The sequence below is a fragment of the Pristiophorus japonicus genome, chromosome 15 (assembly GCF_044704955.1).
Source record: "Pristiophorus japonicus isolate sPriJap1 chromosome 15, sPriJap1.hap1, whole genome shotgun sequence".
NCBI lineage: Eukaryota > Metazoa > Chordata > Chondrichthyes > Pristiophoridae > Pristiophorus > Pristiophorus japonicus.
Window position 1 is genome coordinate 91,050,251 of NC_091991.1, and position 18,333 is coordinate 91,068,583.

The 18,333-nt window shown below is 47.9% G+C and overlaps 1 protein-coding gene across 1 annotated transcript in view; it reads left to right on the forward strand.

Annotated features, from left to right (window-relative positions):
• The first annotated feature begins 16,683 nt into the window (after nt 1–16,683).
• dgki (diacylglycerol kinase, iota) overlaps nt 16,684–18,333 on the forward strand; it is a 273,169-nt gene continuing 271,519 nt past the window's right edge. The window contains 1 exon segment of the mRNA XM_070901690.1: nt 16,684–16,755. Coding sequence (XP_070757791.1) covers nt 16,738–16,755 — 18 coding nt within the window. The 5' untranslated portion in view covers nt 16,684–16,737.

Sequence of the window (18,333 nt, forward strand, 5' to 3'; positions counted from 1 at the left end):
CTATGTGGTATATCCCATGTGGCTTCAGCAGTAGTTGAGGCAGGCTGCTCACATCCCTACTCTGACTGCTGAAGCGCTCTTGGCCAATGACCTCTAGATTTTGGATCCTGTGAGGGCCCCGCCAAAGACTGCTCCACCTGCACCTGTGCGGGGACGTACTCGACCATTGGAGACGAGGCTGCCTGTGGGGTACTGGCCGAGGGGAGGGCAGCGGGTGAGAAGTGGAAGCGCTTTGAGTGGTGTCCCTGCTTTCATGTCCCCTTTCGCCATCATCTGGAGAACACATTGATGCAGGTCAGTGGGGCTCTGCAAGGCCAAGGCTAGAGTGTTGGTCATCCTATTTAAGGTGGCACCCGGAGTCTGCAAGCCCTTGTTCAAGGTCTGCATGCACTCGTGTGATTGCTGCATGTGATGCTCCATGCAGTTGGCCACTCTATCCATGGAAGAAGATATCATCACAATGTCCTGCAACAGGAACCCACTCATGCTTGAGGTGGACTCCTACATTCTCTCTTCAGTCGTAGACATTGTACTTGGAAGACGTGACAGTACATCGCACATTCTCTGCTGCTGCTGCTCAAGGATTATCCTCTTCATCGATGACCTCCTTCGCCATTATCCCTCTCCTGGGCCAGTGCCACATCACTCCTACCCCTCTGCTGCAGACCAGCTTGGTGGAGATCAGTGAGCCACTGCAAGGCCACAGACAAGGTATTTGTCAACCTGTTTAAGGCAGTAGACAAGTTGGCATCCAAAGTCTGCACTGCCGTGGTCATGGCCTGCATGATATCAAGAAACAGCTCAGTGCACTGGATACAGCAAAGATTATGGACCCCGACAATATCCAGGCTGTCATGCTGAAAGACTTGTGGTCCAGAACTAGCCGCGCCTCTAGCCAAGCTGTTCCAGTACAGGTACAACACTGGCATCTAGCCGACAATGTGGAAAACTGCCCAGGTATGTCCTGTCCACAAAAAGCAGGACAAATCCAATCCGGCCAATTACTGCCCCATCAGTCTACTATCAATCATCAACAAAGTGATGGAAGGTGTCGTCAACAGTGCTATCAAGTGGCACTTACTCATCAATAACGTGCTCACTGATGCCAGGACCACTTGGCTCCAGACCTCATTACAGCTTGGTCCAAACATGGACAAAAGAGCTGAATTCCAGAGGTGAGGTGAGAGTGACTGCCCTCGACATCAAGGCAGCATTTGACCGAGTGTGGCACCAAGGAGCCCGAGTAAAACTGAAGTCAATTGGAATCAGGAGAAAACTCCCCACTGGCTGGAGTCATACCCAGCACAAAGGAAGATGGTTGTGGTGGTTGGAGGTCAATCATCACAGCCCCAGGACATCGCTGCAGGAGTTGCTCAGGGCAGAGTTCTGGGCCCAACCATCTTCAGCTGCTTCATCAATGACCTTCCCTCCATCGTAAGGTCAGAAGTGGGGATGTTCGCTGATGACTGCACAGTGTTCAGTTCCATTCGCAACTCCTCAGATAATGGAGCAGTCCATGCCCGCATGCAGCAAGACCTGGACAACATTCAGGCTTGGGCTAATTAGTGGCAAGTAACATTCACACTACACAAGTGCCAGGCAATGACCATCTCCAACAAGCGAGAGTCTAACCACTACCCTTTGACATTCGACGGCATTACCATCGCCGAATCCCCCACCATCAACATCCTGGGGGCTCATCATTGACCAGAAACTTAACCTGACTCGTCACAAAAACACAATGGCAACAAGAGCAGGTCAGAGGCTGGGTATTCTGCGGCGAGTGTCTCACTTCCTGACTCCCCAAAGACTTTTCACCATCTACAAGGCACAAGTCAGGAGTGTGATGGAATACTCTCCACTTGCCTGGATGAGTGCAGCTCTAACAACACTCAAGAAGCTCGACACCATCCAGGACAAAGCAGCCCGTTTGATTGGCTCCCCATTCACCACCTTAAACATTCACTCCCTCCACCACCGGCGCACCGTGGCTGCAGTGTGTACCATCTACAAGATGCACTGCAGCAACTCGCCAAGGCTTCTTCAGCAGCACTTCCAAAACCCACGACCTAAAGCACCGAGAAGGACAATGGCAGCCGGCGCATGGGAACACCATCACCTCCACGTTCCCCTCCAAGTCACACACCATCCTGACTTGGAAATATATCGGCGTTTCTTCATCGTCGCTGGGTCAAAATCCTGGAACTCCCTCCCTAACAGCACTGTGGGAGTACCTTCACCACACGGACTGCAACGGTTCAAGAAGGCGGCTCACCACCACCTTCTCAAGGGATGGACGATAAATGCTGCCCCTGTCAGCGATGCTCAAATCCCAGGACCGATAAAAAAAACATTTGAGAGCCTTGCTTGGCATCCCATGGAGAGGGCCACTCTCTGCATGGCAAACATTCTCAGAATTCCCAGTGCCTCCAATCCGCTAGCAATTGAGTTGCACTCCTCCATCCTCTCCGCTATTGTGCAGAGTGTGTGTGGCACGTCTGCCAGTACCCGGCGAAGTTGCTGATGCACCTTGATCATTCTCCTTCTCAACAAAGCCCCTGGAGTTCAGCATCTGAGCTCATCTAGAAGTCCCTTCAGGCGGACCCGCCACAGCTGTCCCTACTACCAGGGTCTGCTCCTGCTCACCTTTGAGGTGTGAATCACCAGGTAAAAACCCAACCAATTCTCTAACTGGACCCACCGAATTGCGGGGTATCTGCACTGGCTGTACGTCCTGTGACGGTGCACCCTCAGAGGGAATGAGGTCCTCTGAGGAATCATCCTCATGGATGTCCAGCAACACTTGCTGTATGTGTGAGCACCCTGGAAGACAAAAAAAGGATATGATTTAGTCGTGGCAAAGTAACAGTCTTGCCAATCATCATACTCAGTCGTCTGATAGTTCAGTCATTGATAAAATGAGTCAGAGGATATGTGTCAGAGATAATTCTGTCACTAGCTCTCTGCGAGTTCCCTATTTCTCCAGCTCTGACTGACAGCAATGCAGATGTGTCACTCATCTCCATGGCATTCTCCTCTGTAAGCTGGACTATGTGTGATGGACCACTTCCAGTCCTGACCCATTCCCTTGCTCTTTGCTCTCTCTTCTCCTACAAGGAGCGACAAAAAACGGACCTGTGAGTCTTCACTAGTTGGATGAAGTGCACGCCTCTCACCGACGATGACCGACCGGACTACCAGCGACCGAGCCTCCCGCAATGGCGACCTGGACCTGGACCTCTCTCTTCGTTGTCCTTAAATCCTATAAGGGTTACTATGAGACACATGCATCACATTGCATAAGGATTGGGATGAGTGACAATGGTGGATGAATCAATGAGGAGGTGATAAGGTGCATAGGACGTGAAGGCTGGGTACTGGTGAAGGTTGAATAGGTGTGAGTAGTGATGTGATGGAGAACACTTAGCCAGACAGAGTGAAAGGGGGCGGGCTTAAAGCACAGGATGTAGTTGAATCAGCAACTGTACTCAGTTTTCCTGACGGGGTTAGGTCATTAAACCACTTTCTGCATTGTATCCATGACCTAGGCACAAGGCTCCTGCTGCTCCCTCCTCGGCATCCTCCAACCGTGTCTTCTTGGTGAGAGCAACAGGTTTTTTCCTTCAATTGCTGGGGAAAAGTATGTCCCTCCTCGTCCTCCTGACTGCACCCAGCGGTAATTCCAGCGAGGCATCAGTAAATCTGGGTGCTGGCCTTGCTCGATGTCTACCATCCATCTTGAACATTTCCAATTTACATTTGTGGGCTCTCCCTTTAAATACAGCTGAGATCGCATCATGTGGCTGTGCATCACACTCGCTGCGCAGCTTGGGGGTCACGAACCCTGGAAGTCAAAATTAGTTGATTCAATTCAGTTGACATTACAGATTCCGAGCCGCTCAGTTGACCCGACCCACCCCCGCCCTCAGATTAATACTGGGGCCATTCTTGTTCCAACTTCTGATATTACCACACTGGGACACAATGCTATCCGTCTTTTGATTAAAATGGCCAGACGTGTTGTAAATCTGTCTCCGATCCGTTTCATTGGTCCATTACTGACTTTGGCAATATGAAACCTTTTGTCTGCAAGGCCTCTAGAGGATTAGGTGGGACCGCCCTGTTTTAATGCTGGAATGGATATTGGTTCTAAAGATCTCCATTCAGAAGAGTGATATTGATCTGAACTGTCCATCAGAAATGGTTCTTACTTCTGAAGCGTTTAATCAGATTGTAGAAATAGTGGTTGCACTTTCACTAATCAGATTGATGTCGCTACAAAGTTTATGTTCAGGTGGATTCCTGAATATACCTTTTGGGAAATATTTTTCTTTGGCCTTGACCGTCAGGATGAAGCAGTGTCAGTCTGATGATGTAAGTGGCCTACTGCAGTTTCCGTAGAACTCAACAGTTATGGGCTGGATTTTCAGCTTTGATGTTTTTGGGACAGTAATGGCGGCGGGACGGTAAAATTTGCACCCGGGAATAGTTTACGCCTCAGTCAGTAACATTGGGCGGCTGGGCCCTGAGTGTGGGATGCAGTGCTAAGGGAGGTGTTGTACACCTCTCTCGGGGCGTTAGCATGGAAAACTCCCGAGCTAAAGAGCCGGGCCGGAAGCGCTCCCAGAGACGCCCGGTGGGGAGGGGAACAAAGAAAACCCACAAAAACATTCACCAAACATTGCTCACACCACCACAACACCAATCACAAAAAATGTAAAAGAAAAAACGATCACACTTACCTCCGGAGTCCATTACTCACCACTCCGCTGTATTGATCATGGAATCGCCCAATTCCCCAGGTTCTCACTGCGGGGCGCGCTGCGGGATGGATGTGTCGGGCCAAAGTCCAAACTCGCTCCGATGTCGCGACCAGGGGCGTTTCACACCGGCGCAGCTTTCCCGGTCGGTGCTGCTCCGTGCCGTCGCTAAACCGGACCCGAGGATCGCTGCGGGGCGCTGGAAGCTGACCGCCCACCCAGAACACCTCACCGCCGCCGCTCGGGGGCAGAAAATGGAGTGCACAGGAGACGAAAATATGCCCTATCTTCAAACACAGACACCGATGGCATTTTCATCATCCATCCTGCAGCTGCCATCATGAAAAAGCTGGACATGCTGCTGAAACAGTCGGGGGATAAGACTCCTCGACGTGACTCCGATTCTGGGATGGCAGCATCACCTCCAGCAGTGCTGGGTGCCCTCGAGTCTGACACACTGGCCCTGAAGCAGTGGTCAGAACTGTCATGTATTCAACCAGCATTGTAACCCATGTATAAACTGACCTAAGTTGTACACCGTGAGAACACTGACCACTAGGTGGGAGACACTCCTAACCTGGACCTTCAGGTATAAAAGGGGAAGCTCCACCCACTTCATCACTTGAGTGCTAAGGAATAAAAGACAGGTCACAGACTGACCTTCTCTCAAGCATGGGCCTCGTGTGCATTTATACTGTGTAGTAAGGACGTATCAATGGCGACAAGAAACTGGGATTTAAACCACGCGAGCATGACCACTAGCAGAACAGACGAGAGGTACTGTGTTAAGGAATGGTTGGGACAGAGATTCAACATTGTTAAAGCAGCACACAGTTCTCCAGGCAGACAAGGGCAGTCAGGCATGCCCCAACATGTAGTCGAACCCAGAGGGGGAGTTCGACAGAGACAATGGCAAGCTGAACAGCAATTCACAGCATTGCAAGGGACAATGCAGCCAGTAATGGGGCCATCAACACCTGTTAATGGTGCACTCAAGGACAATAACAGGGGTAGTCAGGGACGATTGACTGGCAAGGGACCTTTTGTTTCAAACCGCAGCTCATGCTGGAGGCGTGGAGGCACACACTCAGCCGGAGTTTGCAGAGATGAGCAAAATACCTGCAGAAATTGCAGAAATGGACACTGGGGGAAATCGCTGGAAGCTGAAGTTCAGCGCGTTCATGTGGAGCACGTATACATTTCATACACCAGGACGCCACCGATAATGATGAAAGTGCTCCTCAATGGCATCCCAGTATCAATGGAGTTAGACACGGGTGCCAGCCAGTCCCTGATGGGTATCAAACAGTTCAAAAAGTTGTGGGTATCCAAGGCCAGGAGGCCAAAATTATCGCTGATTGACGCATAGCTACGGACTTACACAAAGCGGATCATTCCGGTGCTAGGCAGCGCCACGGTAGTCGTGACCCACAAAGATTCGGAGAACAGACTGCCACTCTGGATTGTCCCAGGGGATGGTCCCGCACTACTGGGGAGGAGTTGGCTTGCTGTCATGAACTGGAAATGGAGCGATGTCAATGCAATTTCCTCTGTGGAGCGAGTATCATGCTCACAGATTCTGGACAAATTTGACTCATTATTTCAACCCGGCATTGGCACTTTCATTGGGGCCAAGGTAGTGATTCACATAAACCCGGACGCCAGGCCAGTATACCACAAGGCCAGAGCGGTGCCATACGTGATGCGGGAAAAGATAGAAGGCGAATTGGACCGCCTGCTGAGGGAAGGCATCATCTCGCCAGTCGAATTCAGTGATTGGGCGAGCCCGATTGTGCCGGTGCTCAAGGCAGATGGGTCGGTCAGGATATGTGGCGATTACAAGGCCACCATCAATCGGGTGTCACTCCAAGACCAGTACCTGCTACCGAGAGCGGAGGACCTCTTTGCGACGCTATCCGGTGGCAAACTTTTTTCAAAATTGGACCTGACCTCAGCTTACATGACCTAGGAGCTGGCGAGTGAGTCGAAGAAGCTGGCCACCATCACGACACACAAGGGGTTGTTTGAGTACAACAGATGTCCGTTCGGGATTCGCTCGGCCACCGCGATCTTCCAATGAAATATGGAAAGCCTCCTCAAGTCGATTCCAGGGACGGTGGTTTTTCAGGACGACATCCTCATTACGGGTTGCGATACTGAAGAACACCTCCACAACCTGGAGGAGGTGCTACGCAGACTGGACCGGGTAGGTCTGCGACTGAAAAAGGCGAAGTGCGTCTTCCTAGCTCCAGAGGTAGAATTCCTGGGGATGAGGGTAGCAGCAGACGGGATCAGCCCTACTGCGTCCAAGACGGAAGTGATCCAGAGAGCACCCAGACCCCGTAACACGATGGAGCTGCATTCGTTCCTGGGGCTCCTGAACTATTTTGGTAACTTTCTTCCCAAATTGAGCACGCTGCTAGAGCCGCTACACGTGCTCCTACGCAAAGGTCGCGAATGGGTCTGGGGGTACAGCCAGGAAAGGGCTTTTAATAGAGCACGCAATTTGTTATGTTCCAACAATCTGTTAACGCTATATGACCCATGTAAGAAACTTGTTTTAACGTGCGATGCATCATCCTATGGTGTCGGGTGTGTGTTGCAGCATGTCAATGCCAAGGGTCAGTTACAGCCGGTAGCTTATGCCTCCAGAAGTCTGTCCCAGGCAGAAAGGGGCTACGGGATGGTAGAAAAGGAGGCGCTCGCATGTGTATTTGCGGTAAAGAAAATGCACCAGTACCTGTTTGGCAGGAAATTTGAGCTGAAGACAGATCACAAACCCCTAACGTCCCTTTTGGCCGACAACAAGGCCATAAATGCAAACGCATCGGCCCACATAGAGAGGTGGGCACTCACATTAGCCGCCTATGACTACACAATTCGGCACAGAGCGGGCACCGAAAACTGCGCCGATGCACTCAGCAGGCTCCCACTAACCACACTGAGGGGGCTACCGAGCATGCTGCTGAGATGGTCATGGCTGTTGAAGCTTTCGGAAGCAAAGGCTCACCCGTGACAGCCCGTCAGATTAAAATCTGGACAAATAGAGACCCGCTATTGTCTCTAGTCAAGAAATGTGTCCTGAATGGGGACTGGGCAGCCACGTACAGGGCATGCCCTGAGAAATTTAAACCATTTCACAGGCGCAAGGATGAACTCTCGATTCAGGCCGATTGCTTACTGTGGGGAAACCGCGTAGTCATGCCCCAGATGGGCAGAGAGGTGTTCATCAGAGAACTCCACAATGGGCACCCGGGCATTGTCACGATGAAGGCAATTGCCAGGTCACACGTTTGGTGGCCAGGGATAGACGCAGATCTGGAACTTTGTGTTCGCAGGTGCAACACGTGTGCCCAGCTGGGCAATGCGCCAAGGGAAGCCCCCCTTAGCCCCTGGCCATGGCCCGCCAAGCCTTGGTCACGCATCCATGTGGACTACGCAGGTCCTTTCATGGGAAAAATGTTTTTAGTTGTAGTAGACGCCTACTCCAAATGGATCGAGTGTGACATTTTAAATTCAAGCACATCCTCTGCCACGGTAGAAAGTCTACGGGCAATGTTCGCCGCCCATGGTCTACCGGACATCTTGGTCAGCGACAATGGTCCGTGCTTCACAAGAACTGAATTCTAGGACTTCATAGCAGGCAATGGAATTAACCATGTTAGAACGGCACCGTTCAAGCCGGCCTCAAATGGCCAGGCAGAACGAGCAGTGCAGATAATCAAACAGGGGATGCTCAGAATCCAAGGGGGTTCCCTACAAATCCGCTTATCAAGCCTCCTGTTGGCCTATAGATCCCGACCACACTCGCTCACAGGGGTTCCACCCGCAGAGCTACTAATGAAAAGGACGCTCAAAACCCGGTTATCCCTTATATACCCCACCATGAAAGAAATTGTCGAGAGCAGGCGCAAGTCACAATATCACTACCATGACAGGAATGCGAGGGCGCGATGTATTGATGTAAATGATCCTGTTTTTGTCCTCAACTACCATGCAGGGCCCAAATGGCTTGCAGGCACTGTGGTTGCCAAAGAGGGAAATAGGATTCTGGTAGTTAAACTTACCAATGGACAAATCTGCCGCAAACATGTGGATCAAACAAAAAGGAGGTTCAGCAACCCCATAGAAGAAGCAGAGGAAGAACACGATATAGAATTCACTCCACTACAGGTGACCAAACATAGGAACCAAAGGGAGGAGAGCCCAGTCACTGTGGGCAGTCCGGACAGGCCTGAGGCACCGCAAACAGCAGACACTCAGGCCAGCGCCCAACAACCGGAGCCCCAACTCAGGCGCTCTACAAGGGAGCGTAAACCACCAGAGAGACTCAACCTGTGATCCCAATAAGACTTTGGGGGGGAGAGGTGATGTCATGTATTCAACCAGCATTGTAACCCATGTATAAACTGACCTAAGTTGTACACCGTGAGAACACTGACCACTAGGTGGGAGACACTCCTAACCTGGACCTTCAGGTATAAAAGGGGAAGCTCCACCCACCTTCATCACTTGAGTGCTAAGGAATAAAGGACAGGTCACAGACTGACCTTCTCTCAAGCATGGGCCTCGTGTGCATTTATACTGTATAGTAAGGACGTATCAAGAACCGAGAGTACAGGTGTGGATTTTACAGTCCCCGCCTCTGCCCTGACCAATGTTAATGATCAGCAGGCAATAGTGCAGCAAGAGATATCCCTTAATGTATCAAGCAGTGACCAGACACAGAGATTATCTGATCATCTCAGGATCATAATACCAACTTCTGCAGACACAAATAAACATGTGTTTTCAGGCACTGAAATAACTGCATATTCATCGTGATGTTGACACCCTGGACATTTACACTGCTGCAAATGGACAGCTACAGTTCAAAGGCTTGTGTAGCTGAGCTTTCTTCAGTCCTTTAAAAGCAGTTAAAGTTTGAATGGTGAGGAATATTGTTCAATGGATGTGTTACTGACTGATTTGCTTATTGTTGAAGATTGATGATAGTTTTGTTCTTAAACTCAATAGGGCCCGAAATTGGTGGAAGCTAAGTCCTGCCCAAGTATCGTCCGATGGACCGCTGAGATCCTGACGTTACTTTGGGCGGAAGTTTCATGGAAAAATCTTGGAAAGACGGCAAAACTGGGACTTACGCGCCAATTCTCGGCGGCAGCGGGCAGTAGCTCCCATTCTGGGCGGCAAATGCAATCCTCGGCAAAGTACCAAAAGGATATACTTACTTTGGAGGCGGTTCAGAGAAGGTTCACTAGGTTGATTCCAGAGATGAGGGGGTTGACTTATGAGGAAAGGTTGAGTAGGTCGGGCCTCTACTCATTGGAATTCAGAAGAATGAGAAGTGATCTTATCGAAACGTATAAGATTATGAGGGTGCTCGACAAGGTGGATGCAGAGAGGATGTTCCCACTGATGGGGGAGACTAAAACTAGAGGGCATGATCTTAGAATAAGGGGCCGCCCATTTAAAACACAGATGAGGAGAAATTTCTTCTCTCAGAGGGTTGTAAATCTGTGGAATTCGCTGCCTCAGAGAGGTGTGGAAGCCGGGACATTGAATAAATTTAAGACAGAAATAGACAGTTTCTTAAACGATAAGGGAATAAGGGGTTATGGGGAGCGGGTAGGGAAGTGGAGCTGAGTCCATGGTCGGATCAGCCATGATCTTATTGAATGGTGGAGCAGGCTCGAGGGGCCGTATGGCCTACTCCTGCCCCTATTCCTTATGTTATGTTCTTATAGAGTCGGGCCCAGGGAGGGGGGAACTGATAAAATTACAAATTTTCAAAAAATAAAAATAAACACTAGAAATCCTTCAGGGGACCTCATCCTCCTGAATCCCTGCAAAAAATAAATAAAAAAATGTGGACAAAGCTTTTTTTGCAGGTCTTCATACTTACCGTTGAGGTTGGACCTGCCTCCATGCAGCCATCTCTTCTGCTGCTGGAGCGGAGGACCGCCCAGACCCAACTGGCAGCTCGGCGGGTGGGGGGACTCTTATGCACATTGCACGCCGGCGCATGCCAGCGGGCGGTCCCCAGCAGTCTTGTCTCCCCGCCGGCGGGAGGCCTCCACCAAACTCGCTCGGAGGGGAGACTGCCCAGAAAGCTCGGTGGCAGCAGTGACAGTTCTACCTATCGGGTGTGTTGCTACTGTGTGTGGAATGGAGCGATGGATGAGCGTAGAACTGCTGTCACTCAGTCCCCAGTCTGAGACTCCCATTTCAATGGTCGCTGAGGCTGAAGACAAGCTACCCAGACACAATCATGATGCCATCTTTATGTTTATAGAAACACAATATCATTTTGTTGAGTTTGAAAGCCAGTACATTTTGGCCCACTTTAAAGACTGTAATAGACGTCCATAAGTGGGAACAGCTTGCTCGAGATAAGAAAGCCTGGTGAGAAACGATCCACGAAGGCACCTCCTGCTGTGAGGCCCGTCACATTGCTGATACTGAATGGAAACGCCAGCTGAGGAAGTCTCGCTTAATAAACCAAGATCCCCACCTGGTGTATCCAGGATCCAGTGTTCAATCTGTGGCCGCTCATCACCAGCAAAATTAGGTCTCATCAGTCATCGGAGAACACACTGGAGAACCGGAGATGATATTCTGGCTGTCTTCAACGATGTCACAGGATGAGTGACAGTGATACTATTTTCCTGCAAGTTTTAGGGGGATCTGCGCACTGTCTGTTTATCCTAAAAATAGTGATTCCCATCTTTGCCCCAGGAAATGCAAGATTGAATCCTCAAATTTTCAGATCACAGTATTCACAGGAATTCCAAACCACCGTGGTAATTTCCTGTGAAAGACAGCAGAACAGGGTTAACCAGTGAACATGAGGATACTATAGAGTTCTGCTTGAGATGCTTTGAGGATCAGAGAGTATTTATGCAGAGCATTCCCTCAAGAGATTAGATAGCTGCAGTACAGTGATTGTGTTATCCAGTATTGAGGAGCATAGGAACAGGGGGGGGGGGGTGGTGGGGGGCATTCAGTCCCTTGAGCATATTGTGCCATTCAATTAGAACATGGCTGATCCGTGCCTCAACTTCATTTACCCACCGTCAATCCACATCCCTTGATACCATTGAAACTTCTGTCAATCGCAGTCTTGAACACTTCAATTAACCCAGACTTTTGGAAGAATTCAAGACATCCACTACACTTTCTGTGAACAATTGCTTCTTGATTTCACTCTCCAACATCCTGTTTCTAATTTTAAGATTACGCCTTCTTGTTCTGGATTTCCCCACCAGAGGAAATTGTTTCTCTCAATTTCGAATTCCTTTATCATTTTCAACACCTCGATCAGATCACTTCTCAACCTTCTGAACTCAAGGGAATACAACACAATTTTATACAACCTGTCCTCAAATTTAACCCTTTAAGAAAGAAAGACTTGCATTTATATAGCGCCATTCACATCTCAAAGAGCTTTACAGCCAATGAAGTACTTTTGGAGTGTGGTCAGTGTTGTAATGTGGGAAACGCGGCAGTCTATTTGCACACAGCGAGCTCCCACACACAGCAATGAGATAATGGCCAGATAATCTGTTTTTGTTATGTTGATTGAGGGATAAATATTGGCCCCAGGACACCGAGGATAGCTCCCCTGCTCTTCTTCGAAATAGTGGCATGAGATCTTTTACATCCACCTGAGAGAGCAGACGGGGCCTCGGTTTGACATCTCATCCGAAAGATGGTACCTCCGACAGTGCGGCACTCCCTCAGCACTGCATTGGAGTGTCAGCCTAGATTTTTTGTGCTCAAGTTCCTGAGTGGGACTTGAACCCACAACCTTCTGACTCAGAGGCGAGTGTGCTGCCCACTGAGCCACAGCGGATTATTAAGCCCTGGTATCATTCTGGTGAATCTGCGCTGTACCCTTCCAAGGCCAATACACCCTTCCTGAGGTACGGTGCCCAAAACTGAACGCAGTGTTCCAGATGAGGTCTCACCAGGCTCTGTACAACTAAAGCATCACTTTCTCACTTTTGTATTCTAGCCCCTTGAAATAAAGGCAAACATATCATTAGCATTTTTATTTCTTTGTAGTACCTGTGCATTAGCTTTTAATGATTAGTGTGCCTGGACACCCAAATCTCTTTGCTTCTCCACAGCTCCTAGTCTCTTGCCATTAAGAAAGTATTCTAATTTATTTTTCATTTATCTAAAGTTGATGACCGCACACTTCCTCACATTGAACTCAATCTGCTACAGTTTTTCCCATTCGCTTAATCTGTCTGTGCCTCGTCTAACTTAGTGTTATCTGCAAACTTGAATATACAACTCTTTCTTCCTTCATCAAAGTCATTGATATATAAAGTGAAAAGCTAAAGGCCCAGTACAGATACCTAGAGAACACTACTTGTCACATTGTGCCAATCAGAGAATATTCCTTTTATCCCTACTCCCTGTCAACTATTTCCCAACTTACTAAGCCATGTCACAAAGTTAACTCCAATTTTGTGCCCTCCCATTTTTGCCAATAATCTCTTGTGCAGAACCTTAATAAATGCCTTCTGGAAGTCCGTATAGCCAACACCCATTCACACCCACTATTCATCATGTTAATGAGCTCCTCAAAAAAATTCAATTAGATGAGTTAGACATGACCTACCCCTCACAATTTCACATTCGGGAAAGCACCGAACACCTCGAGTCTCTTCGCCGGGAGCACGCGGAAGTCAAGTACAAACAGCAGAAGGTGCGTATGACCAACCAAGCACCCCACCCACCCGTCCCTCCAACCACCACCAGCCCCACCTGTGACAGAGACTGTAGATCCCGCATTGGTTTCATCAGTCACCTTAAAACTCATGTTAGTGTGGAAGCAAGTCATCCTTGACTCCGAGGGTCTGCCGAAGAAGAAGGAAGACCCTTCACAAATCCATGCTAATGCTCCTTGATTAGTTCATACTTATCCAAATGCTTAGTTATCCTGTCCCTGATGATAGATTCCAGTAACCTCCTCACAACTGGCATTAAACTGACAGGTATGTACTTACCTCATTTCTCCCTCCCTGCTAACAGAGTCACATTTGCAATTTCCCAATCCAAAGGCACAATTCCCGAATCTAGAGAGTTTGAGAAAATTATGACTAACCAATCTCCAATCGTCCCAGCTGTTTTTTTAATCCCTTGCAGTCAAAGCCATCCAATCCTAGAGATTTGTTAGTCTTAAGTCCCATTATTTTCTCCATTACCATTTGTTTAACTTGTATTAAATCCAGTAAGTTCATCCCCTTGACGTATTCTTGGCTTCCCCTTTATTACTGGCATTTTATCCTCTTCCTCTATTGTGAAAATGGTTAGAAAGCCTTCATTTAACAAGTTTGTGATTTCCTTTTTATCCATTATAGTCTCCCCTACATCTGTCTTTAATAGACCCACATTACCCTTTACCACTCATTGTCTTAATATATTTAATTTAAAAATCACTTTGCTATGAGTTTTGTTTATATTCTCTGTTTGCACGTTAGCACTTTCTTTGTATCCCTTTGTTTTTATAGAGCTCTCCCAGTCTGCTGGGTTGCCACATGTTTTTGCATTTGTGTAAGCCTTTGCTTTTAGCTTAGTGCTGGGGTGCTCAGTTTTATCAATACTCCTGTGATTACTGCTCCCCTGAGCATTGCTCTTCTCGTCCTACACACTTTTCCTCCTCGCTGCATCTTCAATAAGTTGGAATCAGTATTTCCTGCACAGGTTCATTCATTTGTTCCCGGTACGTGGACTCTGTAGAAGTCCTCACTTCTTCAGTTTTTCTGTTCTCCCAGAAGCTACCAGCTTTTAAAACCAAAGGGTTGGTGTTTCCTAACATAATGCCTTGCTTTTCCTCGTTCTCTCTCATTTCAGGTCTTATTGAATGGCGGAGCAGGCGCGAGGGGCCAAATGGCCTACTCCTGCTCCTATTTCTTATACACCATTCATTCTGAGTTAAACGAGCTGATGAGATTTTAAGAGTGTATCTTTTTCTAATGCAACATGGCCTTGCCTTGTTTCTCAGCTTAGAAAAAGCTACACTCTTAAAATCTCATCAGCTCGTTTAACTACCTTTAAGCAAGTCCCTCAACTTACAAATGAATGAGAACTTAGGTTATAATACATTTTCAAACAAAATACTCCAGTGCAGTATTGAGGGAGCACTGCACTGTCGGAGGTGCCGTCTTTCAGATGAGACATTAATCCGAGGCCCTGTCTGCTCTCTCAGGTGGACGCAAAAGATCCCATGGCACTATTTCGAAGAAGAGCAGGGGAGTTATCCCCGGTGTCCTGGCCAATATTTATCCCTCAATCAACATAACTAAAACAGATTATCTGGTCATTATCACATTGCTGTGTGTGGGAGCTTGCTGTGTGCAAATTGGCTGCCGCGTTTCCCACACAACAGTGACTACACTCCAAAAGTACTTCATTGGCTGTGAAGCGCTTTGGGATGTCCGGTGGTCATGAAAGACGCTATAGAAATGCAAGTCTTTCTTTTATTGAAAACATTTATTTGACAATAACATCCTTTGAGAAAAATTGATCCATGGGATACATTTTATGTTTACAGGAAAATGCTATAAATGGCGATCACGTTTGGCTAGAGACGAACGTCTCTGGAGATTTCTGCTACCTTGGAGAAGAGAATTGTTTAGTGAAGATAACTGTGAGTTACCTCAAGGGCAACCGGATTGAACTAAAACTGTGAAAAGCCAGAGAGAGCAACTCCATGAATCTCCCTGCCTAAACAAGATCATTACCCCTAGTAAATATCATTGTTACACAACCAGATAGACCAACCCGCACTAACTATTTGTTAATAAACTTGATAGAACACTACCTACTGTACATCAGTTACTGAACTAGATAGAGTGCCCCCTACTGTACATCAGTTACTGAACTAGATAGAGCGCTCCCTACTGTACACCCGTTACTGAACCAGATAGAGTGCCCCCTACTGTACAACCGTTACTGAACTAGATAGAGCGCCCCCTACTGTACACCCGTTACTGAACTAGATAGAGCGCCCCCTACTGTACAACCATTACTGAACTAAATAGAGCGCCCCCTACTGTACACCCGTTACTGAACTAGATAGAGCGCCCCCTACTGTACACCCGTTACTGAACTCGATACAGCGCCCCCTACTGTACAACCGTTACTGAACTAGATAGAGCGCCCCCTACTGTACATCAGTTACTAAACTCGATACAGCGCCCCCTACTGTACAACCGTTACTGAACTAAATAGAGCGCCCCATACTGTACACCTGTTACTGAACTAGATAGAGCACCCCCTATTGTACACCCGTTACTGAGCTAGATAGAGCGCCCCCTACTGTACAACCGTTACTGAACTCGATACAGTGCCCCCTACTGTACATCCGTTACTGAACTAGATAGAGCACCCCCTACTGTACATCAGTTACTGAACTAAATAGAGCGCCCCCTACTGTACATCAGTTACTGAACTAGATAGAGCGTCCCCTACTGTACATCCATTAATGAACTAGATAGAGCGTCCCCTACTGTACATCCATTAATGAACTCGATACAGCACGCCCTACTGTACACCTGTTACTGAACTAGATAGAGCGTCCCTACTGTACATCAGTTACTGAACTCGATTCAGCGCTCCCTACTGTCCATCCGTTAATTAACTAGATAGAGCGCCCCCTACTTTGCATCCGTTACTGAACTCGATACAGCACTCCCTACTGTACATACGTTACTGAACTAGATAGAGCACTTCCTATCTTTTTGTATTTTTACAATCGTCCCTTGGAGAATAGTGTGAAGTAGTGGAAGGATTTGCATGCTAATTAATAGTCAGACAGACCGAGACCTGAACACTCCAGGTCACCAAGAGTGTTTCAAACTCTTGACTCATTTCTTTTTTACTTTTCAATTTTTCTTTTTCTTTATAGAAGTCAGCTCCGAGGAGGAAGTGTGCAGCGTGCAAGATAATTGTGCACACAGTGTGCATGGAACAGCTGGAGAAGGTAAGATATTCCCTGGTCTCTGATGTTATTGATATGTTTACAGGGTATCTGGCTTCAATAAGTGAGGCAGTTTTAGAAGTACCTATTCTGCAGTTTGCTCATTTACGTACTTTTTTTTCTTACTGGCCCAAAATCAGGCATAACATAAAGTTCTTAAAGTACCATTATGGTGAAGTGACTTTGCCTATTGTATGTGGAGGTTGATCTCCTTTCAAATAGTCAGGAAAACCATATCTAAGGTAAGTAATCTAACACTGTTAAACCATTTTCTCATTTCCTGTTAAAAGGTGCGGTAAGTCACAGTCGAATGGTTGTATTAACAATTCTGAAGCAAAAGCGTTGGGCTAGAAATTCATGGCCTTAGTGCCCCTCCGTAGATGGCTCTAAAATGGCGGCCGCCGCTCTTTCGCCAGCTGCTTACCTTTGCGCAGCCGGTAGCTGGCAGCGCCATCCCGAACAAAATGGCTGCATTGTGATGTAAATCAGCGTGCAACGCCGACTTAACATCGCAAGCACGAACTTCGACCCAAGCACTGAATTCAGCGCTGGGCTCTAAGCATGCCTGTTTAACGGCGTACAAGCAGGCCTACAGTGGCAAGTCTGTACCTCTTAAAGAGACACACATATCGTTCAGGTAAGTTTGGATTTAAGGTTCTAGACTGTTTTTAAAATTTTTATTGAAGTGGTGGCTTGCTGCAATAGATGTGAAAAGATTTTTACGTGTGTAGGGAGTGCTGCTGGATGCTTTCAAGGACTCGGATGGTAAATGAAGGCCTTTAAGAAGACAGAATATGCTGCGAATGCTCAGCAGGTCACGCAACATCCATGGAGAGAAAACCAGAGTTCACATCTCAGGTCGAGATGCTGCCAGCTGAGTATTTCCAGCATTTCATGCTGTATTTTCACATTTAGAGCATCTGCTTACAGAGGGAAGAGGAAGATGCAGAAGAGGAAGCCAAAGAAGAGGAAGCAGACGGAAGGATGCATCCCAGACAGCCCCTTTGTGACCAGGATATCTGGGATGGAATCATCCACCTGCGGTCCCAGTGACCACAACTCCAATTCCCCTTTCAACATTGGTCCCACACCTTACCTTCCCTCTGTTACTGACCATCGCAGCATCCTCTTGGCAATGATGCTGAAATAAAAGCCACCACAAAGCAAACTTTCCAATCCACCTGTATATGTCTATCCATCCAATGTGACATCACAAAATCAACTCATCACCATGTGCATTCCCGTAGTGACTGTCTTGTGTGTGCCTTTGCCTATCCTACTGATATCACACAGTGCTACCCCAGTGGCTGCAGCAAGGCTAATGGAAGGCGGCTGACTTTCAGTGGGGGACACTGCAGATGTCCTTGCTGGTTGACCTTGAGGAGCTGGTGGCTGAGAGTGTGAAATCAATCATCTTCTGTTCTTCTTCACTCTCCACTCCCTCATCTTGGTCACCCACGGGCTGGGCAGGTGGCATTTCTTGGCTGTGTGCAATGAGGAAGACACAAGGGTGGAGTTGTGGTGCTGGGAGGGCAGGAAAGCATGAGGTGCATGCCAGAAGGAGAATAGTGTATGAAGATA